This window comes from Prionailurus bengalensis, chromosome D3, assembly GCF_016509475.1.
Source record: "Prionailurus bengalensis isolate Pbe53 chromosome D3, Fcat_Pben_1.1_paternal_pri, whole genome shotgun sequence".
In the NCBI taxonomy this organism is placed as follows: Eukaryota; Metazoa; Chordata; class Mammalia; order Carnivora; family Felidae; genus Prionailurus; species Prionailurus bengalensis.
The window spans coordinates 69,410,122-69,435,521 of NC_057356.1; the positions used below are offsets into that span (position 1 = coordinate 69,410,122).

Genomic DNA, 25,400 nt, shown 5'->3' on the forward strand with positions numbered 1-25,400 from the left:
AGAGCCCAAATGTCCATCGATGGATGAATGGATAAAGAAGATGTGGTGTGTATATACCATGGAGTATTACTCGGCAATCAAAAAGAATGAAATCTTGCCATTTGCAACTATGTGGATGGAACTGGAGGGTATTATGCTAAGTGCAATTAGTCAGAGAAAGACAAATATCATACGACTTCACTCATATGAGGACTTTAAGAGACAAAACACATGAACATAAGGAAAGAAAAATAATATAAAAACAGGGAGGGGGACAAAACTGAAGAGATTCATAAATATGGAGAACAAACTGAGGGTTATTGGAGGGGTTGTGGGAGGGGGGATGGGCTAAATGGGTAAGGGGCATTAAGGAATCTACTCCTGAAATCATTGTTGCATTATATGCTAACTACTTTGGATGTAAATTTTAAAAAGTGAAAAATAAAATTTAAAAAAAGTCACCATTATAACCAATTTTAAGTGTATAGTTCATTAAGTACATTCACACTGTTGTGTAACCAACCACCACTCATCTCATGAAATCTTTTCATCTTTGCAAACTGGAACTCAGTGCCCATTAAACACTAACTCCTCATTCTCTCCTGCCCCCCAGCCCCAGCGGCCACTGTTTTGGCTTCTGCCTCTATGAATTTGATTACTCATATAAGTGCAATCATACAGTATTTGTCCTTTTGCGAATGGTTTATTCCATTTAGCATGTCTTCAGAGATCTGCTAATCACTTTTAAGAAACTATTTTCTTCCTGTGAACTCTTTTCCAAGAAAAATCAAGTATTGACCTCTTCTAATAAGCACCATAAAATAAAAACCTACAGTGTTACAACTGTGGTAGGGCATTTCTTCCAACCGTTTTTAACATAATTTCAGAGAAATAATAAAACGTTGCCCATACCTGACATCCACTCACAATGGACTGGAAACCAGAGCCACAGAGTCTATTAACAGTGAGAGCTGGGGTCTCTTGTGGGACTCCCACACGCAAGCCAACATGCCTGGCCATGTATGGAGCATCTGAAGAACTCTGGAACAAAGGAAATGAAAAAGACTTTCCTCTGTAAATCTCAGCATTAAGAAGCAGGACAAAATATATGGAAATGTTGGCAATCTATCAAACATTATAAACTATGGGACTCTAAGGTAGGATGCAATGCATATAGATATCATGTATTTTATATAATACGTGTTTATTATTTGAATAAAAACTGTAACTTGGTTAGTTGGTTTTTAAACAAAGTATGAGAAACCCTTATATTAAGTCCTCAATACAAGACAGAAATTTATAACAATTGGAGCTGTTTAAAAATAGAATAGGTTATCTCAAAATAGTATGTTCCTTAACAGAGAAAGTATCCAAGGCTGTGCTTCTCAACCTTGGCCGCACACTGGAATAACCAGGAAAGCTTTATTAACATACTGATGCTCAAGATCCTAACCAAACCAATTAAACCAGAAAGGCTACAGGCGAGGCATCAGTAGATACTTTTAAAAACATTCAGGGGATTGTAATGAGAAACTGAGGCAGAGACCTGATGATGGAGGAAGGCAAGAGATGAACAACTGGTCAGAAGAGTAAGAAGTGGCCTAGACCACTGCTTCCCCCGCTTTAAAATGCTAAAATTTGCTAAAGCAAATTTGCTAAAGCAAATTTGACAAAATGTAAAGAACTGGCCCATCAAAGTAAAGGGAATTTTAGGGTGTTCACTGTATTATTCTTAAAAAAAATTTTTTTTATTTGTTCTTGAGAGAGAGAAAAGAATGTGCATGAGCAGGAGAGGGGCAAAGAGAGAGAGGGAGAGAATCCCAAGCAGGCTCTGCACTGTCAGCACAGAGCCCGATGTGGGGCTCGAACACACAAACCATGAGATCATGACCTGAGCTGAAATCAAGAGTGTGATGTTTAACCAGCTGAGCCACCCAGGTGCCCCTCACTGTAGTATTCTTTTATCTTTTGTATAGGTGTGAAAATTTTCACAATAAAATTCAACAAATTCCCACTGACATTTTTTCTTTCTTTTTTTTTGGTAGCGTATTCTCTAAGTGGTCCCACGAAATGACTTTAAGTCCCTTTTGACACCAAGATTTGCTGGGAAGAGCTTAGTACAGGAGAAAAAACATGGAACTAGAAGTCAGGGGATGTGCATTCTAGCCCAGGATTGTTATAGATCACCCGGCTCAACTCTTTGAAACTTCTTGAAACATAAGGTTTCCTTATGTGTTAAGAGAGGCCTGGAGTTCTATAAAATCTCTAGGGTTTCTTCTGGCTTTTTACATTCCATAAATCTTACTCAGAGCTTACCTTTTTAAAAAAAAGTTCCTAATTATTCTTGTTTTATTTTTCAATTGAGGTGTAACTGACATATAATGTTGTATTAGTTTCAAGAGTACAACAAAAGGATTCGATATTTGTAGGTATTGGAAAATGATCACCGCAGTAAGTCTAGTTGACATCTGTTACCGTACGCAGTTACAAAAATGTTTTTTCTTGTGATGAGGACTGATGTGGGGCTGAGAGTGAACAGGCAAGAAAGAATTCTTGACACGTTTTTGGTACAAATAGGTGCTTTTATTAAAGCACATGGATAGGACCCGTGGGCAGAAAGAGCTGCACCGGCATTGTGAGGAGTGACTGATTATATACTTCTAGTTAGTGGAAGTCAGGGATAGCGTAAGACTCTAAGGAATTTGGAAGCAAGGCTTTCAGGACCCTGAGGGGCTAGCTGCTGTTAAGGTAAGGTTCTTTACTACTGTCTAGTAAAACATTAGTCTTGAGACCCTTTAGATGGATATCACTGGGCCACAAGTTTGAAAGATGATTGCTAACATATATCCTGGGGGGAGGGTGTTTACAGTTATCAGAGGAAAGTAACACTTAAGAGCACAGCTATAGTGGTAAAACATGAAAGGAAGTCCTTGAAGGAGTTGTAGGAGGGTTATAATCTGTAGGCCTCAGGAATTCTGCCTGAGACTAGAAGCGGCAGCAAAATTGGCCTTTGTTCGTTTTTCTCCCATCGAGGACTTTTAATATTTACTCTCTTAGCAACTTTCAAATATGCAGTACAGTATTATTAACTATAGTCATCATGCTGTTCATTATATCCTCAAGACTTACTTATTTTATAGCTGGAAGTTTATTTATACCTTTTGACCTCCGGAACTCATTTAATTATTCCTTATAATAAAGCTATTTTCATATATTACAATTTCTTAGAACACAATACATTAGTACCTTTAGTACCTCTCAAAACACATATGGAGAAGTTCAAAATACAGTCGATTCTCATTATTCATAGATTCCACACTTGCAAATTCACCTAATTGTTAAAATGTATTTGTAACCCCCAAATCAATACCTGTGGCACTTTTGTGGTTATTTCCAGACATGTACAGGGTGGAGGAAAATTGTAGTTGTCTAATGTGATACACACTTTCCCAGCTGAGGATGAACAAGGGGACACTTGGCCTTCTTGTCTTAGCTCTCATGTTATAAACAGATGTCCTTTCTGCAGTCTACTTAGTGCCAAGGGTTTTGTGTGTGTGTGTGTGTGTGTGTGTGTGTTTGCATTTTTGTGGCTTCTGTTGGTGACTGTGCTATTCAAAATAACCCCAAGCAGAGTGCTGAAATGCTGTCTAGTGCGCCTAAGTAGAAGACAGCAGGGAAAAATACGTGTTAGAGAGACTTCAACCAGGCACTAGTTATAGCGCTGCTGGCCAAGAGTTTCATGTTAATGAAGTCATAACATACATTAAGATCAACAGAATAATGAATAATGGGCAAGCAAAATGCAGTATTCCATACAATGGAATAGTATTCTACCACAAAAATGAATGAAGTCCTCTATCCTCCACTGCAAACAAAACCCGTTCTGGGTAGAAGCAAAATCTCTTGAGTCATGGCTCTAGAGCTGGGGGTGGAAATAAGTGCACACCTGTTTCTGAGCCTTATCCCCACCCTAAGAGCTGAGCACTTGGTGAAGGGGGCCATAGCAGCCTCCAGTCTTCTCAGCCTGCCTCTCCTGTATGGAACAACCACTTTCTGAGCCAGCAGAACAGCGACAGGGCCTCAGTACTCTCAGCAGAAATGCATTCCATGTAGCGCTTCTGTCAAACCGATGAAGGCTGGGTAAAAGGAGCCCTCACCTCTTGGCCACACCAGGAAGGAATTCACAGCTTTCATTATCTGCAAATGAATGACCTAGTATGTATTCCATAACACAGAAAGACAGAAGGTAGAGGAACTTCTTATTTCCCACAAAAAATACTGACCGAGTTCCTATGATTTAAGAATTCATAGGAGATGTGTTGTGTTGACTGGGTTTTCTACCCTCCTTGGTTGATACAGAGAGAACCAATTAACTTGAGATGAGTCAAGGAAATGAATCTAATATTTAAGAATCAATGAAATATAACCCCAATGAGACAGACAGATAGCTCCCAAGTTATATGTGGCTTTGAATTATAAATGCCATTGCTTGTAGAGTCAGAGGATTACTTAAATCATAAATACCTTTAACTATTATTAACTAGTTCACCAGCGAGACATGTTAAAGACATTATTTTTTAATAACATTCGGCAACAAGAATGAACACCTCCCTTCTGCCCTACTAACCTGAAAGACATTGCCTACAACGACACTATCAATGGTCTCTGGTGAGACCTTGCCCGCAGACAAAGCAGCCTTGGCGGCAAATTCAGTCAAGTCAATAGCCGTGAAGTCTTTCAGAAGACCTCCGTAAGCTCCAAAGGCCGTTCGCTTAGCAGCCACGATGAAGACACCTATTGGAATGAGGAGAGATTTGAATAGCCAGTGTCCCTAACATGCTTTATTTAAATAATCACACTGTGAAACCTTAGTATATAAGGCACCATTTTCAATTAGATAACTGAAAATTTTTGTCGCATAATAATACACAGAACGGGTCACACTCCTGGAAGCAGTCTTAGGGGTTATCAGTTGGAGCAGTACCTTACATGCTGGCACCAAGAACTATCTAGTGCGTGCTGGAACATAAATCCACTCTGCATTCTTAGCCTCTGGTGACTTATGATGCTAGAAACATTTGTTTAAAACTGAAATGTTTCTTTGATGTGCTGAAGTATGTTGCCTAGTCATAGAACCAACGATCTCCACACTAGAAATTCTTTTTGAGGTTTGAGGCCAACCACTCACCCCACAGGAAATTCCTGACAAGAGACAGAAAAAAAAAATTCCTCTGCTAGAAAACTTTCATAGTCTGCTGTGTGAACGGACAACCTGAAGTATGATTTTTCCTCATACTGAACTGGCTCCTCTCACCAAGTCTTCAATCCAAAAATCTGAGTTCAACCCAAATGCATCCCAAATAGTTTCTAGAATTTATGATGCTTTGAATGTGAACTATACACGCCTTTCCTTTTGGAGCCACAGGATGACTCCATTACAAATTCCAAATCATATTAACTATTATCTTTTACCCTTAGAATAAAGTGGGCAAAAAAGATCACCTTTTACACGGGCATCCCCTCCAGATCTGGAGTTTACTAACCTGTAAAATATCCCGGATCTAAAGACTCCCTCCCTAAGTAGATAAAAAACACGTATTTTCCCTAAGTAAACAAAAAGCATCTTTCCACACTTCTTTATTTGACATTAGTTCTCCCTGCTTTCTTCTAAAGACTTTCTAGTTTGCCAGTATCCTATTAAAATGCGCTACTTAGAATACAACAAAATTTCCTGCATTTGATCTAACCGCAAAGAAAACAGGGGAATTATCTATACATGTATTAATGTAAACTAGCACTATAAATTTATGGTATTACTATCAATCCAACCAATGTCCTGGTGCAAAAAAATAAAAACCGTCCTTTCCCAAGACACTCTACTGTCACCTCTCCCCTCCAATCTGCTATAGTTACATAAGTCTCTGATGATGTGAAGTGATGCCCACTAGAGTTGGGTGATGCAAAACTGGCACATCCATTATAATAGTTTCATTACACTAACGCTTATTAGGCACCGACACTTTATCACTTTTCGTATACTATCTAATCTTCCCAACAATCCTGCAAGGTAAATATTTCAGAGACGCATACAGGTGGCACTTACTACATGACAGATCTCATGCTTGGCGCTTCGTACACACTAGTATACTCCAAAACAATCTGTGCTCACATTTCCACATTTTGCCAAGAAATTATGGGGCTTTTAACAATGGGCTTGTGCCAAGATATTAACCTGGAATTGAGACAATACAAACATTATACCATTCCTGCTATTTAAGTACAATTCTCCTGTTTATATTAGTGGAGATGACATCTTTCCATGGAACAAATTAAACCTACCCTAAAAAAAAAAAAACTTCACCTTCTCCTTTCATTGCTACTTTGAGAAACCCACAGTCCAAAAGAATGTTAGGAGTTAGGAGTAACATATGCAACTATAATTTAGAACAGATCCAATGAGTTCTTTACAGATAGAATATTCAGGTATTTACAAGACCATGAATATTAGTTCAGGGTATGACAAATATTTTGTTCTGATAGATTATTCTGTGCCACTATACCTTTCTGAAGTTTTGCAAATGTCTTCTAATTCTTGTTACTTAACAATCTCTACTTTTTTTTTTTTTTTTTTTTTGAGAGAGAGAGCGCAAGCAAGCCCCAAGTAGGGGAATGGCAGGGGGGGGGGGGGGAGAGAGAGAGAGAGAGAGAGAGAGAGAGAGAGAGAAAATATCCCAAGCAGGCTCCAAGTGGAGCCCAATGCAAGGCTCAATCTCAGGACAATGAGATCATGACCTGAGCCAAAATCAAGAGTCAGACACTTAACCAAATGAGCCACCCAGGCACCCCTCTACCTATTTTTATATTGGTGTTTTATTTCATTTTTCTTCTGCCTTCCCATGTCTTCTTCCTAATTTCATTACAGCCTGTGTGTGGTCATGGCCTAGTATGCTATCTGACCAACTCTCCTGCAGATAACAGTGGCAATACAGAAAAATGACTACCTGAAGGCGTTGGAGAATGAACAAAACTGGGCAGATGTGGAGAAGATATGGAAGAAAGGAACAGTACAGGGTGAGCATTCAATCTGTTTATAGCCTCCGACTTGAAGCCAAGCAGTCCACACTATGTGAATGGCTAGAACTCAGAAACTCACAATCTCACTGGCTTGACAATTCAGAGAACTGAGTTCATGGCCAACCACAGCCACTGGTAAATGAGAATGAATCTGGGAAAGGAGAGGACCACAGGGGGAGCCCAAATCATATACATATAAACTCTGCCTAAATATCTGTCTGACCCCTTAACCACACATCTATACCTCAGCAATATCTGTCTAACCCCTTAACAATGCATCTATACCTTAGCTAAGGCTAACTGAACTGAGATTTGAGCTATTGCCCTCTACAGGGGAGACAGAGTTTGCTGTCTGAGTTCAGCCAAATCAACTGCCTGCAAAAATAAACAGCCAACCAAACAATCAATAAACCAACACATTTGGAAAGGATATAACAGTATTCGGCCTCTACAATGTTTCATATGCAATGTCCATGCTACAATCCAAAATTACTGCACATATGAAGAAATGAGAAAATATGATTCATTCTTAAGAGAAAAGACAATCAACAGAGACCAACCCCAACATGACTCAAACGCTAGAATTAACAGACAGGATTTTAAAGCAACTATCTATTGTAACTGTGCTCAAGGATATAAAGGAAAATATGCTCATAATAAATGGTAAAAAAAATAGAAACTATAAATCAAAATGGAAATTCTAAAACTGAAAAATATCTGAAATAAAAAAATCCACTGAATGGGCTTAACAAAAGAATGGAAATAAAAGGAGAAAGATTCAGGGGCGCCTAGGTGGCTCAGTCCGTTAAGTGTCTGACTTTGGCTTGGGTCATGATCTCACGGTGCGTGAGTTCAAGCCCACCCATTGTCGGGCTCTGTGCTGATAGCTCAGAGCCTGGAGCTTGCTTCTGATTCTGTGTCTCCCCCTCTCTGCCCCTCCCCTGCTGGCACTCTGTCTCTTTCTCTCTCACAAATAAATAAACATTAAAAAAAAAAAAAAAAAAGGAAAAGAAAAAGATTCAGTGACTTGGAACACAGGTAGAAACAAATTATCCAACCGGAAGAACAGGAAAAATAACAAAGGGTCAGAACCTCAAAGTCTGACAAAGTCTGATAGGGGAACAAAGTCTGAAAAAGGAACAAAGCAATTCAATGGATTAAGGGGTAGTCTTTTCAGCAAATGGCGCTGGAACTGTTACAGAACCAGGCTGGATCACTGTTAGAAAAAACAAGCGGCACTCGGAGATCTTGGTGGATCGGAGTTTTATTTTACACTGGCAGGCTCAGAGGAGATCCTTCTCCAGAGATCTGAGTCCTGAGCACAAGCCTGGGGGACAATTTATCGTCTGTTACAACCGCATTCCGCATTTGTAGTATTTGGTGCATGGCAAGCAGGGCAGGAAGAACCTGGAAGAGTCTCTAATCTAGGAACTAGAACTTACGTTAGTCCTGTGGGCCATCTTATGGTGTATAATTTTACTTATTTTCTCAACAGAACTGGACACCCAGATGCAAACAAAACAAAACCAGACACAGCCTTAAACTTTTCATAAAAACTAACTCAAAACGGATCACAGACTTGGGGCGTCTGAGTGGCTTAGTCTGTTAAGCATCCATGTCTTGGTTTTGGCTCAGGTCATGATCTCACGGTTCGTGGGACTGAGCCCTGCATCAGGCTCTGCATCCCCTCCTCTGCTTGTGTGTGCATATGTGCGTGCTCTCTCTCAACATGAATAAACATTTTAAAAAATGGATCATAGACTTAAATGTAGAATGAAAAACTATAAAACTTGTAGAAGATAATACTGGATAAAATCTAGGTGCCTTCAGGCTTGGTGATAACTTTTAATGTTATTCTTTATTTTGAGACTGAGAGAGAGTGCATGTGCGCATGCGTGCACAAGCAAGCCCTTGGGAGAGGAACAGAGAGACAGGGAGAGAGAAAATCCCAAGCAAACGTTGCTCTCCAGGCTCCAACGGGAGCTTGATTTCATGAACCGTGACATCATGACCTGAGCCAAAATCAAGTGTCAGAGGCTTAACCCACTGAGCCACCCCGGTGCCCCAATAACTTTTTAAATACAACACCAAAAGTCTGATTCATGAAAGAAAAATGTGATTAAGTTGAATGTCATTTAAATTAAAAACCTGTGCTCTTCGAAAGACACGTTAAAGAAAAATGAAAAGAACAAGCTACAAACTGGGAGCGAATATTTACAAGACACTTACCTAATAAAGCACTGGTATCCAAAATACACAAATAAATCTTAAAATTCAACAACAGGAAAACCAACAATCCAATTAAAAAGTGGGCAAAAAATCTTTATAGATGCCTCACCAAAGATGATATAAAGATGGCAAATAGCCGTATGAAAATACGCTGAACATCGTATGTCATTAGGGATGTACAAATTAGAATAACAGTGACACTGCTATACAAGTATTGGAATGGCTAACATCCAAAACACTAACACCACCAAATGCTGGTGAGGATGTAGAACAAAAGAAATTATTTCGTTGCTGCCAGATGCAAAACCCAGGCACTATGGAAGACATTTTGGCTGTTTCTTATAAAACAAAACATACTCTACCCGTATTACCAGCAATCACTGTTCCTCTGTATTTATACAAATGAGTTGAAGACTTACGTCCACACAAAAACCTACACATGAATGTTCACAGCAGCTTTATTTATAACTGCCAAAACTCGTAAGAAACCAAGATGTTGTTCAGTAGGTGAATGGATGTGGCACATCCATACCACAGAATATTATTCAGCAATAAAAATAAATGAGCTATCGGGGCGCCTGGGTGGCGCAGTCGGTTAAGCGTCCGACTTCAGCCAGGTCACGATCTCGCGGTCTGTGAGTTCGAGCCCCGCGTCAGGCTCTGGGCTGATGGCTCAGAGCCTGGAGCCTGTTTCTGATTCTGTGTCTCCCTCTCTCTCTGCCCCTCCCCTGTTCATGCTCTGTCTCTCTCTGTCCCCAAAATAAATAAACGTTGAAAAAAAATTTTAAAAAATAAAAAAAATAAATAAATGAGCTATCAAATCATGAAAACACATGGAGGAAGCTTAAATGCACATTGGAAAGTGAAAGAAGCCAACCTAAAAGAGCTACATAATGTAGGATTTCAACTACAAGACATCTGGCAAAGGCAAAGCTACCCAGATAGTGAAAAGGTCAGTGGTTGCCCAAGGGCTTGCCAGGTGTGCTGATATGACAGCATGGGGGGTGCGGGGTGGGAGTGGAAAGCCACTAGAAAGCAAAGGATTAACTCCACCTTCCTTTCTGTCACACTGTTAGGTAAATATTAACTCATATAACCAGATCAACTACAAAGAGCAATCAGAACAAACTAAGAGCAACTGCTGCTAAAAGCACGCACTTGTTTCTGAAGTAATTTGGCAGCCATGCTTAGGTGCCTAGAAGGAATACACAAACATTGCCAACAAAGCCAAATGGTGAGACAACTCTTCTTGGGAGCAACCACCTACCAAGCACTGGGATGTGTGTTAAAAAACTGGGGGATTGGTTCTTCTTGTTCCTTAAAGTTAAAATTCCACTGACTGTGACCATTTGTTATAAGAAGGCAGTTTACATATATATATATATATATATATATATATATATATATATATATATTCTTTTTTTTTTTTTTAAGTTAATAACCCTAGTATTTATGTACTCAGTGACTGCACTTTCCTGGAGTCAGTCAATCTAAAGTAATGGAAGGGAAAGGGAGCAAGCTGGTCTTCCAACAGAATACCACCACACATCTGGTGGAGCAGGTCACTGGGGCAGAAATGACCCTAAGAGACCATCAATTCCTCCCCATAAGTTTTCCCCACCCCGGACCAAGTCAGAGGCTGCGGCTCCTCGGCGATGCAATCCCCCGCCCTAGACCGCCGGGTGCTTAAGGCACCTCCCCAGTTCTCCTAACGGGGTGGGGCGGGGTCTACGCAAAGAACGGTATTGACCTTCAAGATCAGAAGCTGGCAAATCTTGTCCTCAGCCCTCAGCTGGAAACTGCCCTGCTGTCGCTAGTGCCTTACAAGCACGTTTTCTCCTAGACCCGACCAATCCCTTCTGGTTGGGCTTTTTAGCAAACCCCCTGGCCGCCGATAAGACCCTAGCGGCGCTCACCTCGGAGAAGGGCCATGGCGGCGAGCGAGACGCGGCGCAGAGTTTCCCCTCCAGCGACGCAGAGGGGCGCCCGCCCACACCCCAATTTAAGGACGTGAGGGCGGCGCCCCCCCGAAGCCACGCCCTCGCCCTTTCACTCACTTCGCGGGCCTGGCTGGCTGGCTGCGGCCTCCTCTGCCTCGAGGGAGCTTATCTCCCTTTAGTTTAGACAACACGCCACCCTGTTTGCGCATTAGCGTGGGAACCACAACTCTGCCAGCAGCCGGGCCTTGCAGCAAAGAGCGTTCCTTGCCAGCGCATCTCCCCCTCACATTTTCGCTTTTAAAGATTTTACCTCTAAAGCGAGAGGATGATTTGACTCTACCCTGTCCATACTATCCCTGGCCCTTCTACTCGCCCCTGTAATTAACGTTCCCCTTCATCCCCCAGCAAATCTCCATCATCACTGGACCAGGTATCCCGACGCCGAGACAGCCACAAGGCGGAAGGGGCCAGAGGAATGGGGGGTGCTGGCCCCCGCTGGCCGGAACGGGGGGGTTAGGGCGTGGAGGACGGCACGAGCGGATTGGCTGGGGCTGGCTGGCTGGCTGCGGAGTGCGGCTGCGCGGACCGCTGGAGGCCTAGGCCGCTGGGTTTGCGAGAGACCCTAGGACTGGAAGCCAGTTGGCGGGCCGAGGCGGGTGGTGGGGTGGGGAGGTTGGCGTCCGAGGGAGTGTAGTGAGTGTCTTAGGGCAGGGACGCCCCGAGTCCCCGATATAGCCCCCGATGAGCTCGCAGTATTTTCCTTATATGATCAGGCCCCGTTGCTGGCGACGCCGCCGCTAGCCCGGAGCCTGAAAAGATTATGAAAATGTGTCCGGCGAAGTGGGGCTGGGGACCGGGAGCCGGAAGATTAGGGGAAGCAGGTAGGCTGGAGGTGAGGGAGCTTTAGGAAGGCCTCTGCCGCTGTAACTGTGAGCCCTGGTCGATGATGACGTGACCACTGCGCAATCTGAGTTCTAGGAACCAGGTGATGGAGTGTGTGCTGAGAGCTGACTGAGACCGGGGCGAACAGGACACCAGGCTGGTGGAGGCGCAGCCACAGGGCTCTGGGGTGGGCCAGGTTCCTATGCCTGGGAAGCTGCCGTGGGTTGCCTTGAGGTTTTCTGTGAACCCTCCGGGACTCCTCCCCTGCTTACGGGGAGAGGGGAGGGAGATACGGTCCAAGATCCCTAGGGGATGCCTGAAACTAAGTAGTACCAAGTCCTATATATACTATGTTTTTTTTTTCCTATATGTACATACCTATGATAAAGTTTATAATTTAGGTACCGTAAGAGATTAACAATAGCACACAGCATACTGTAATAAAAGTTACCTGAATGTGGTCTTTATCTCTCAAAATATCTTGTGATAATGTGAGGTGATCAAATGTCTACCTGATGAAGTCAAGTGAGGTAAAGGACTAGACATTGTGACACAGCCTTAGGCTACCGTTGACCTTCTGACACCTTAGAAGGAGAATCATCTGCCTTGGGGACCCTGGTTGACCACACGTGACTTTGGGTAACTGAAAATGGAGGAACGTGAAATGGCAGATGAGAGGGTTAAGTTATACTCTTAAGTCCATGAACACTTGGCTCGTGTCACGTTAGACATCAACATTTACAGCTTTGCTTAAGGCAGAATTTCCATGTGGTCACATGTGCAAATCTTAAATTGGTTGAATTGCGCAAGTATATGCCTTCTTGTAACCCAAACTGCCATCAGCTGTAAAAATAAGAAGACCCTCAGATTTATTCCTTTTCTCCTGTTACTTTAATTTGTGTGAATGCTGGAAATTGATAGTCGATTTAATACATAGGTACGTTCTGAGAGTTATTAACTTAAAAAAAAAAAGGCAACCTACTTTTTCACAACAAATGTATGTAGTCAATAGAATTCTGACTGAGGTCAAAGCATCCCATCTGCTAGATGATATTTTACACCTGCATTTTCTGATGATTAACAGGGAGTTGTAATAAAAGCTGCCATCTTTCGGATACTGTGTGCCCAGCATTGTGCCAGGCACTTACACTGTTTATAATTCTTATACCCAGGTGGTACAATAATTACATAAAATGGAATAATATACAATTTATATGCATTGGACAAATTCTGAGGGTCATTCTACAACCCCAGGAGATAGATGTTTTGTTTTGTTTTTCTTTTTCATTTTATAAATGAAGAAGCTTAGGCCCAGAGAAACCAAAGAACTTGCCAAGGTGTCAAATCTAGAAAATTGCTGAATTAGAATTTTGAGCCCTGATCCTCAAATGCCCCAGGCCCGTATTGTCTTTGGCATTTACAGGATATAGAATAGAGGAGTAGGGTAGAAGAGAGGACAGGTATCATTAGCTAAGGTATATGTTGTACAAAATGAAAGGTGAATGTTAAGTGAATCTTCTTTAGAGGAAGAAATACTGTATTTGGGAAGAAATCCTGTTACTTTCAGTGTATGATGGCTCAGGTTCAGAAGGTTTATTTGCTTTTTTCTGCAGGGGAGGAGGTGTGGGTGAGATAAAGTGGTTTCAGGCAGGTGGAGAGGTGAGGAAATGAGTCAGTACTAGATATTTACCTTTTCTTGACCAGGGTTCCTACAGGAAACGATTTGAGTGACAATTTTTTTAATTTTCTCAAAGATGATACAGAGCAAGTACCATTGCAGATGCACAGGAGTTAAATTGTTTCATTGCACATAGTGGAAACCTTGGGGCATTCAAACTTGATTTGGGTGTGACAGCTAGTAACCCAGTGTTAGTATTTTTGTGCCATTATAGTTCCCGTGTTCAAGACTTATTTTTTCCTTTAGGGCTAATTATTGGTTCAGATGGTTTAGGTTGCAAATAACAGAAGACTTGACTTAAACTGTCTTACACAATAAAGTTTTCATTGTTTCACATAACAAGAAGCCTCCGAGCATTACCATGTCATCAAGCACTCAGGCTTTTAGTTGTTACAGCTGTAGGCATCATGTCTGCACAAAACCATGTTCAAAGAGAGGAAGGTGAGTATTTACCATGTCTTTATCAAGAAGGGACATCTTTCTCTTCTGTTTCATTGGCCAGAATTGAGTTGTTTGCCCATGCTGTAGTTGCAAAAGTGGCTGGAAAAACAGGTCTGTGTTTTTCAATTTCTATCTTGGAAAGCAGGCTCTGCTAGTAAGGATGAAAACTGGAAAAGGCTGTTGGGTAAGTGACCTTCAGTGTCAGGCACGAAGCCCTGTATTAGCAATTACACAGACTTTTATGCAACCTACACCCTCTCATATTGCATACTGACATCTCTAAATTGCTATGATGAGTTTGGATTTGTATAGCTTAGCCCATGAATGAGAAGTTGGAGCTCTGGCATTTTGCACTCCCTGTCAATCAAGAGTTCTGCTTTAGCAGTGTCCTCTGGTTAGACGAAAGGTACTGTGCAATTGCTCCAATTTGTTACTGAATCCAGTGTGAACATTTATTTAAAATGGGTAAACAGGGTGCCTGGGTGGCTCAGTCAGTTGAGCGTCCGACTTCGGCTCAGGTCATGATCTCACGGTTTACAGATTCAAGCCCCACGTGGGGCTCTGTGCCGACAGCTTGGAGCTTGGAGCCTGCTTTGGATTCTGTGTCTCCCCCTCTCTCTCCCCCTCTTCCACTCACTCTCTGACTCAAAAATATACACATTAAACAAACAAACAAAAAAAGAAATGTCACTAAAATCGATGGATCCTAAAACCCTTGGGTAAATGGTTTACATATATAAGAACCTGTAAATATATGTAAGGACATTTACATAGTCTCAGAGTATCATGAAGAGGAAAATGTACCCTCACAAAAGAGAAATCTTGGGAATATTACCACCTTAACCAAATGACAAAGCTTAACATCACCAATAATGGGAGAAACTAACACCATACATCCCCTTGGAGCATTGGGGACACAACCTCACCTATGTGGGATCTCTCCAAAAAATGTCTGACTGGAATGTAATCCTAAGGAAACAATCAGATAAATCCAAATGAAGAGATGTTCTGCAAAGCAACTGACCTAAAGTCTTCAAAAATATCGATGTTGTGGAAAAAAAAAAAAGTCTGGTATTAAAGGAACTAGGGATTAACATTTAATGCAATGTGGGCTCTCTAATTGGAAACTGGGTTAAAAGCAACTACTCTAAAAAACAGCAGCAACAACAAACCAAGAAACTCCAAAGCAAAACAAAACAAAACAAAAAAACCAAAAAAACAACAACTCAAAAGAACAGAATTGGGACATTTTGGAGGAACTTTAATACAAGTTATATGAGATAGTTGTATTGACATACTTTTCCTGATGTTAATTTTATTGTAGAAATGTGGGAGATTGTCCTCTTTTCTTAGGAGCAGCTGTGGTGAAGAATAAGGATGTCTGCAATTCATTTTCCAGTGACTCAGAAAAAAAAAATGCATACAAATATACCGACAGAGAAAGAGAGAAAGCAAATATGGCAAAATATTACCAATTAGGGAATCTAAATCAAGAGTGTATGGTTGTTTATTATTTTGTTTTTATAATTTTATTATAGGTTTTAACTTTCTCAATAAAAGAATGCAAAAGGATCTTTCAAGTAAGCCCCAAAATTATCTGAAACAAATTATTTTCTAAAATATGTAGTCCTTTTCATGTTTAGCCATACAGCCAATATATATTACACTAAGTATGTATATCCAAATTATTTTATAATTTTTTTGGCCTAGACATGAAACCTCTCATGAGATGTAAAGTCTTAGACATTTAGCTGTCAGTATTTTTTTTTTTAATGTATTATTTCTGTACTTATTTTTGGGGAAAAACAAGTAGCTTAGTATAAAACTGGAAATCAGCCACTCTATTGTAAACCTGTAAATTCTAATATTAAGACTTAATTAAGATTTCATAAATATTAAGCCTCAGCCTTATCTCCCACATTTTCTGGATAATTTTCCTATACTTAAACATCCTATAATACTCAAAATTAATGGTAGCTTAAGCAGCAATGGCTTTAGTAGTTTCAGTAATGGAAACTAGGGAGAGCTGGTGAAGTCATTAGGAGATAGAAAAAATTTTCAAAATGAGCATATGAATTTGAATGAATGAAAGAAGAGAGTTTGCTAATCTTCAGTAGTTTGGAATATTACGTATGTGCTCACTGTTAATCTGCTTTGGTGACAACTTCAATTTTTGATCGTTAAAAAGGCAATTATTACCTCTGGTGTGGTTTTGCCTTCACAATAAATACCTACTCGTCAGAAAGTTCAAGTTACTAAACAAGCACATCAGAAATGAAATGTAGGGGCACCTGGGTGGCTCAGTCGGTTAAGCGTCAGACTTCAGCTCAGGTCATGATCTTGTGGTTCATGAGTTTGAGCCCCATGTTGGGCTCTGGGCTGACAGCTCAGAGTCTGGAGCCTGCTTTGGATTCTGTGTCTCCCTCTCTCTCTCTGCCCCTCCCCTGTTCCTGCTTGCTCTCATTCTCTCTCTCTCTCCCTCTCTCTCACTCATGAATAAATATTAAAAAAATTTTTTTTTAATCTTTGAGAGAGAGAGAGAGCGTGAGCAGGGGCGGGACAGACAGAGAGGGAGACACAGAATCTGAAGCAGGCTCCAGGTTCTGAGCTATCAGCACAGAGCATGATGCAGGGCTCGAACTCATGGACCGCGAGATCATGACCTGAGCCGAAGTCGGACACTTAACCGACTGAGCCACTCAGGCGCCCCATGAATAAACATTTAAAAGAAATGGGGCGCCTGGGTGGCGCAGTCGGTTGAGCGTCCGACTTCAGCCAGGTCACGATCTCGCGGTCCGGGAGTTCGAGCCCCGCGTCGGGCTCTGGGCTGATGGCTCAGAGCCTGGAGCCTGTTTCTGATTCTGTGTCTCCCTCTCTCTCTGCCCCTCCCCCGTTCATGCTCTGTCTCTCTCTGTCCCAAAAATAAATAAACGTTGAAAAAAAAAATTAAAAAAAATGAAATGTAGACCGAAATAGACGCCGATTTGCTGAACTTTCTCAAGTTTACCGCAAATCTTGGTGTATTGTAATAACCTTAAGACATTGTCACAAACTGAGGTGAAGGATATATATCTGTGTTTTTCTCCTCCAGGTGTTAAAAGTTGTTTGCAGTGTCTACATCCTTACCAAGGCTTAGAATTACACTTAGTGATATAGCCATAGGCAAATGTCTATACTTCTTTGGTTCTAATTTTACTCTGCAAATTGCTCATGTTGGTGGATGGGGAGAAACACTATGTTCATGCCCTTCAGCCAGACTCCTCCTGGAACACACCCTTGTTTGAGCGGTTCTGTGCGGGCTTTAATACGGGCTGCAACAAGGGAGATCACTCAGCAGGGGCAGAGCTTAGGGGGTGGAGAGGCATCTCAGTGAGAAGGTGTTAGGAGGTGGTTAGGTGATTTGGGGAGAGTCCAGAGAAGCAGGGCTTCACTCTGAGTTGGGTGCTGTCTGGAAGTAGGAACAAGTCTTTGGGTAATATAAACCTATCCAGGAGGAGGCGGGTCTGAGCTGGACTAATGGCAGCTGGTGAAGCTGCATTCACTCCCGTTGGCTGGGAGAGGACAGGCGTGGCAGCGTGTGATTTGCCAGTGGTCTTGTCTTCGTGCTTAGACAGAACTACCAAGTGGTCTCGTGTTGTCTCACTTATTCAGAGAGCGACACTGTCTGTTGTTTTGTGAGACTTGGTGTGAAGGGAGACACTGTAGGGCCCGTCCTGCTTCTCACGCCACCCAGGCCTCGCTCTAAGGGCAAGACCAGGTCCCGGATGTCGGGCTGCTTTTCTTTCTCAACTCTAAGTCGTCAAGTGTGTCCTGTATGAAATTTTGGCTCTTTGCAGACGGTTTTTGTGTTGAGGTCTTGATGGTAAGCCTAGACCTCTCTGGGTATGAGGTGAAAGCTGTCCTGAAGAGTTTATTCTTCCCTCAGCCACTCAGAAAAGAGGGGGAGCCCGTTCTCAGGTTGGAAGTTGGGTTTCACAGGTAACTTTTTACTGACCAGTATTTGTGTGTCATGAAATACTTCATAGCGGTTCCTGGTGATGGGTGTTGAAGGGCACCATCCCCAGAGAAGCCTTATTTCTATACCTATGGGTGGGGCTGTGATGTAGCTTTCAAAGATTTCCAGGGTATTTTGGTGTGTGCTCCTGTAGGTAAGAAACGCACCCGTGCTTCTGTATAAGTGTCGTTTCTGGGCTACAATGTTCCATTGGCCAATTTGCCTATCTGTGCCTTTTCCACACATCTTAATTACTGAAGTTTTATACTAAGTCTTGACGCTCGTCAGGAAAGTTTTCCCTTTCTCTGAAGTAAGGTTTTCCTTATCCCTGGGTCTTTGCATTTCTATGTCAATTTTAGAATTAGCTGGTCAATTTTCACCAAAAAACTGTTGAGATTTTTTGATTCTGTACGTAGATCAACTTGGAGACAACTGACAATGCTTTTGTGGTATTGAGTCTTCCGATCTGTAAATGTGATAGAATTTCTCCAGGTTGTCATTGTTTCACTTACATTATAAACTCCTCCATAGAGGTCTTATATTTTCCCACTATTTTTTAATGCCATGTGCAAAGTTATACAAAGGACTGAGTCGATCTCTGGGCTCTGTGCCCTGTACCATGGATCTACTGGTCTTCCTACACCAAACTACCTTGTTTGAATTCTGTAGCTTTAAAGTAATTGCTCAATAAGTCTGCTATTTTACAGGGAAAGTTTTCCCCCACATCCAACACGTGGGCTGAAGCTTGCCAACCCTGTGTTTAAATGATCATGGTGCATGTTTGGACGTAGGGGGCCCTGGAATGAAGTTTCTCAAGCAGGCATTAAAAATAAACTTTTCAGCCAATAGATAGCCTCAGAGTTTTAAAGTTCATTTAGATGTGGCACACCACTTTATTCAAAAGTATTTATTTCCACAAATTTTTATCCACAGCTGAATATTACAGTGACTAATACAAGCATCTTTCTATAAACAAAGGTGTAGTTTACAGATTTTTCAAAATGAAAAAATATTTTTATCAGTAGTATTTCCTCTTACAATGTTAGATTCACCCCAGGATTGGAGGTGAACCCTTTACAGAGAAGCAGTCTTTCATCTAAACATCAGTTGCTGGCAAAATGTTATATCCAAATCTGGGTTATTCTGACACAGTATTGTTTTAGAAAGTAGCTTAAATTCACTTCTGTTTGCCTTTATTAGAGTTAGAAATGTCTTTAGGAAAACCAATCTTTAGTATCTAATGACCTTTATAATAAGAAAAAAACCCAGTTCTATATTTGTCATTGGCATTAACCTCTAATTTTTCTACACCCCCTAATTCTCTAATTATGGCACCAACATGTACAAAAAAAGGAATTTTGGCTATTTGGCTCATGCAGCAAATTAACTGAGAAATTGACTGCAGAGAAATATGAGGATAAACTAAGGGGTCCCGCCCCATGCTGTCACACTGTAGTAACCCTTTAGTCCCATAGGCAGGATAGAAGTGCTTCAATTCAGGATATCCCTTGCTGCCTAGAATTAGGTCAAACGTATGAAAACAATTACATAGATGCAAAAGAAAGGGATTCTAATTTATTCACTATAATCTTAATGCATTAAAACTCTAAATAGTGGTGTATTGGTGGCAGCAGTGTTAATTTTTTTCTAAGGGTTCCAAGTTCCTGGTTTTGTTTTGTTTTTGTAAAAGCCTGAAAATTTCATGGTATAGGACAATCAAAGGAAGAAAGTCCTACTGAAAGGGGAAGAACAGTATTTTCCTTTGGGTCTACTCTGCTCTCCAGGTACCATACACCTCACCACAGCTATGACGATCCAGGGAGAACACACGGCTGTTGTCAGCTCTGATCATTAATAGGTCCATCACGCACACTTCTACCAGTAAGCAGAGAGGCTCCCTCTTATACCTAAAACACAAACTGTCTATAAATATTGGATTCTTGGGTAATCTTTAAAATGCTGTTTCAAGAGACCAATCAAAACTCCACCATGATGTCGAATGTTAACATTCTTCCCACGGCAACACTTATTCCAGAGAAATAATTGGCGACTCAGTTATCTTAGTAACTGCCGAAGGCACATGGTGAGAGGGGTGTCGACTAAATTTTAAACAGTAAAAAATAAAGACAGCTATCTAGTGCAGAGTTCAAATCTTGATGTTGAATTAAGTTACATTAAGTCATTGATTTCATGAAGGTGGATAATGTTTAACTTTAAAAATGCGAAAAGTAAAAATGCCAATAAGTGATTCAAGTTTCTCTGACGATGAAATAGGGCCGATCGAAACATTAACCGATCACTGTATTTCTTGTCAGTGCTCTATAAAAGACCATTTGTTTTTAAAGCATACATAAATTAAACATAGCTCCAGTGAAATCTCTCTTCTGGAAAAGAACTTAATCTGCCATTTCTTGGACTAAGTAGAGGACTATTCATAATGCCCCACCCCCGCTCCCGCCCTGCATTTAATTGCCAAGCTTTTATTCAATGAGTCCTTGGCACCTAGTGATTAACCAGTGACAGCAGAGGTAGTGACCCGCAGGGATAGAGAGGAGGAGGATGTACGACAGAATATAAGGACAGTAAACCATTGCTTTTATGGAATCACTGCCCTTCAAACTCCTTAACCCACTCTAAGCAAAGCCATTTGGGGCTATCTTGAAGATTAAGGACAGTCCTTACGTGAGAGACTCCGTTTTAAACTAAAGTGCAGCAACAAGCAAATTATACTTAATAAACTTTAAAAAGAGGTAGCCACAGACCTAGTAGGTTTAGACTGGCCTTCCAAAGTCTTTGTGGGCATCAGATGAACTTAAGCGTACTGGGCCGAGGGTCAGGCACAGCTCTGCAGATAGCCAAGAGGAGCATGTTTACTGCGGAGGGGTCACGCTGGAGACCCGGATTTGGACAGGATGGTCAAGAGTCTTCGCCCAGGTGCTGGGCCTTGTCCTACCCCAGCAGCCGCAAGAATGGCAGAGAAAGTGGAGCCGAAAGGGCACAGTATGCAGGACCATTCAGGGCTTGGAGTGTGTGATGTTTCTGGGAGCCTTCCTAGTTGCCTGGCTGAGTAACAGGGTGTGTGTGTGTGTGTGTAGGGGGGATGTTCTACCTGCAGTTCACGGAGAAGTCTTATCTTCTCAGCGTAATAGGCTCTCCTTGGTTTTGCAGAACAGATGGTGTTTGGTCATGGGAACAGCATACTGTTAATCTACTAGAAATATGGAAAAAAATCATGAAAAAAAGTAGGCGTGGAGAACTATGCAGGGTTTTCTAACCAATGCCTCCTTTGAAGAGGCAAGGGAAAAACCAATAAAAGCAACAAAGTCTGTAATACTTCACTGAATATTCTTTAATCCTTTTTTTCAAAGCAGAGATATTTCCGATGTTTATGTGTTAATTAAAAAAAAATATTGAAAATAACCTGAAAAGGGGACATAGGTTATTCTCACTCTTTAAAAAGAGCACACACACATACACAAACCCAAAGAACTTGGGTAATAATAATCCCTGATTTTAAAAAGGTTTTTTTAAAAAGGTTTTTTCAAATAATCCAGTTTTCAAGATGAAGTTTTCCTTTACTATTTTGATCATCTGGAATTACAGTGAATTATATGATGCTCTTATTGGAAGTTTTATAGCATTAAGGGCATTGCAGGCTTTCATATGAACTTGTTTGGTTTTTAATCTGTAAATAAAACTTGGTTTTCTTTTCTAATATTTAGCTTATGCACATTTTCATTGGACTAGCATTAGAAGCAAAGAATATCTTTCCATCTTGCTCACATTTTAAGTTTGGGACCATAGCATTTGAAAAAAAATTTTTTTTTTTTTAACATTTATTCATTTTTGAAAGTGTGTGAGTAGGGGAGGGGCAGAGAGGGAGACACAGAATCTGAAGCAGGTTCCAGGCTCTGAGCTGTCAGCACAGAGCCTGATGCAGGGCTCGAACTCACAAACTGCGAGATCATAACCTGAGCAGAAGTTGGATGCTCAACCAAATGAGCCACCCAGGTGCCCCCTTGGGACCACAGCATTTTTAGCATTATTCCTTCATAAACCCAAGACTATGCAAAAAGGGTTTAAGCACATTAGGGACTGAGTCTTATAATTTTGCTTTCCCAGTACTCGGAATGTTTCATTGGGAGGTCAGTTACACCACCGTCTCTGCATCACCAGGCATTCAAAATATTTTTGAAAAACTTCTCACAAGGCCCCTGTATTTTTGTTCTCAGAACATCTCCCCACAAACTCATCTGCACCTGTGGTTTGTTGACCTGGAAAAATGTTATCCAGTATGCAACAGTATCAGGGTTATTAGTACCATTATTTGTTAAAAGTCCTCTGAAGGCAATTTATGTGATTTACATATTTTTAATATTCTTTTACTTTGGGCATTCTCCAGTTATATGGAAAGATCAAAACTAGGCAGTTTCCATTTTATAGATTGGCACCTTTTATATGGCCATGGGGACTGCTTGGTGGCTGTAGATTATTATAATATGAACTCATTTAGACTGAAATCATAAACTTAAAAAAACTGTCCATATTTCAAGTGTTTTATTCTGAGTAGTAGGTACAAAAAATAATGACAGATGTGTCTTATTTCGTATAGTTCAGCACTCTGTGCAGGTTCTCAGTCTCTGATGTGATCCACTTTTAAAGATTTAATAGATCCTTGAATTCACTTTACAGTATAGACTTCCTTTTGCTCTCATTGGAAATGGAGCCAAAGGTGGGAAGGTGCCTTGTCAGACCTCATTGAGGAACTCCAGATTGAGATATGCTGGGATGTGGATGGAGTCCATGGTCAAAGAGGATGGGTTAAATGGAAACAACACTGGAAACATGTGCTTGAAGTCTAACAGCAGTTGCTGAGGGTCATTCCGCTCTTGTAGTTGTGCCTGTGGGGAAGAATGAGACCACGTAAAATACTTAAAACACCTAAAGATAGCCAGTTTAGGTGAACTCACCAAAGTGAATTAGCGTGTATCATGGAAATATTTAACACAATTAGGTTGGGCTGTGGGAAAACGTGGCCTCCCTGTCCCTGGGGTTATTTGGCAGGAGAGGAGCCCTGTTGTAGGTTTGTTGGAGAGATGGCTTTAAGCTCTCCCCTAATGCTAGAATAGAAAAACTACATTTCAGGTGCAAATCATGTGGACAGGTACTGTAGTGAAGTGGTTAAGACCGTGGGCTCTGGAAACAGACAGCCTGAGCTCTGATCTGGTACCACCCTGGGCAAATTTCTGAACATGTCTACACCTTAGTTTTCTCATCTGTAAACTGGAATGGGGAGAGTGACAGCATATAAAATGGCAGAGTGGGAAGCACTGGGGCTCAGTCCCTCCATTGAAGCAACCATTGAGCTGGAGAAAGCAATTGCTATCAACTCTCTTGGAACTCTGGAAACTGACTGGACACTTACAACGAGCAGGAGTATGCCTGATGAAGGGGGAGGCTGCTTATGTTCACTAAGAGAGCAGTATGTATGAACCAGCCACTATTCCCCAGTCTCCAGCCCCTTGCAGCTGTTGGGGGAGAAGCCCACACTCCTGGAGAAGCTGGCCAGTGTGGCAGGGCAGGCAGTGGAAGCTTGTCCTCCAAAAATTTGGGGTTGTGCACTTGTTGGTCTGGCATTCCCTGATGGACTGGCACAAATGCCTGCCTTGATTTTGGCTTCTTTTGGGAGACGGTGGCTTCCCCCAGTGGCATCAATTGGAAGATTTAAGCCTCTTTCCGTTCCCCCTCTATCTGCAGCCAGACATTTTAGGAAAAGTATAATGACTGAAAGGAAACTTTTCAGTTTACTAAAGGGGTTCAACAGCAGACTTGGGCAGGCAGAAGAAATGATCAGTGAACTTGCAGATAAGGCAACTGAAACTATCCAGTTGGAGGAACACATAGAAAAAAGAATAAAAGCGAACAGAACCTGAGGGACCCGTGGGACACCATAAAGCATACAACGTATATGTCACAGTAGTCCAGAAAAAGAGAAAGGGGAAGAAAATATATGAAGAAATAATGGTCAAAAATGTCCCAAATCTGATGAAAGACACCCCTCTCTCCCCCCTCCAAGAAACTCAACAAACTCCAAGCAAGATAAAAAAAAAAAAAAAAAGACCCAAGTGGGATCAAAAAGATTCACACTGAGACACATTAGAGTCAAATTATCAAAGCCCAACAACAAGGAGGGAATCTTGAAAGCAGCAAGAGAGAAAGGACTCCTGCATACAACAAGGTGTCCTCAAGGAAGATTATGAATGGATTTCTCATCAGAAACCATGGAGGTCAGAAGGGAGTCCTGAAAGAAACTGTTAACCAAAAACTCTACATCCAAAACCATCCCTCAACAATGAAGGGGAAATGGAGTCCTTTCCAGATAAACAAAAGCAGAAGAAACAAAAGAAAGTCCTACAGGCTGAAATAAAAGGGCAGTGGACAGTAACTCAAAGCTACAGAAGAAATAAAGAACATAGGTAAATGTAAAAGCTAGCAGCGGACTTTTGGTTTGTAATTCCTTTTTCCTATCCAGTTTATACAGGTACAGAAAACAATGATAAATTTCTGTCAATGGGAACATATATGGAACACACGTGGCCTGTGACAATAACAAAATAACGACAGAAGGACAGAGATGGGTAGCAGTGGAACTCGCGTACTCCTGAAACTGAGTTGGTATTATTTAAATTAGGTTGTTGTGGGGCGCCTGGGTGGCTCAGTCGGTTGGGTGTCTGACTTCAGCCCAGGTAATGATCTCGAGGTGAGTTCGAGCCCCGTGTCAGGCTCTGGGCTGATGGCTCAGAGCCTGGAGCCTGCTTCCGATTCTGTGTCTCCCTCTCTCTCTGCCCCTCCCCTGTTCATGCTCTGTCTCTGTCTCAAAAATAAATAAACTTAAATTAGGTTGTTGTGGGGCGCCTGGGTGGCGCAGTCGGTTAAGCGTCCGACTTCAGCCAGGTCACGATCTCACGGTCCGTGAGTTCGAGGCCCGCATCGGGCTCTGGGCTGATGGCTCAGAGCCTGGAGCCTGTTTCCGATTCTGTGTCTCCCTCTCTCTCTGCCCCTCCCCCGTTCATGCTCTGTCTCTCTCTGTCCCAAAAATAAATAAACGTTGAAAAAAAAAATTAAAAAAAAAATTAGGTTGTTGAGAGTTTCAGATGTTAACTGTGATCAACAAGGTGACTAC

At 41.6% G+C, this 25,400-nt stretch overlaps 2 protein-coding genes and 2 non-coding genes across 6 annotated transcripts in view; 2 read left to right on the plus strand and 2 right to left on the minus strand.

The window, feature by feature from the left end:
- Window positions 1–11,718, minus strand: part of ACAA2 (acetyl-CoA acyltransferase 2) — a 34,492-nt gene extending 22,774 nt beyond the window's left edge. Inside the window, exons 1-3 of one of the 2 annotated variants that reach the window (XM_043558785.1) lie at window positions 11,199–11,718; window positions 4,607–4,773; window positions 892–1,020 (exon numbers count right to left, since the gene is read on the minus strand). In XM_043558785.1, the coding sequence (XP_043414720.1) occupies window positions 892–1,020; window positions 4,607–4,773; window positions 11,199–11,214 (312 nt within the window). In that variant the 5' untranslated portion in view covers window positions 11,215–11,718. The remainder of the gene's footprint in view (window positions 1–891; window positions 1,021–4,606; window positions 4,774–11,198) is intronic. The other variant, XM_043558786.1, reaches the window with a different exon arrangement.
- A 218-nt stretch (window positions 11,719–11,936) lies between these two features.
- Window positions 11,937–12,082, plus strand: LOC122471082. The gene has a single exon (XR_006294100.1).
- Window positions 12,083–12,159: 77 nt separating this feature from the next.
- Window positions 12,160–12,242, plus strand: LOC122471078. Its single transcript, XR_006294097.1, has one exon.
- Window positions 12,243–22,759: 10,517 nt separating this feature from the next.
- The window catches only part of MYO5B (myosin VB), a 334,060-nt gene continuing 331,419 nt past the window's right edge, over window positions 22,760–25,400 (minus strand). For both annotated transcript variants that reach the window (XM_043558788.1, XM_043558787.1), the window contains one exon: window positions 22,760–23,118. In XM_043558788.1, the coding sequence (XP_043414723.1) occupies window positions 22,966–23,118 (153 nt within the window). In that variant the 3' untranslated portion in view covers window positions 22,760–22,965. The remainder of the gene's footprint in view (window positions 23,119–25,400) is intronic.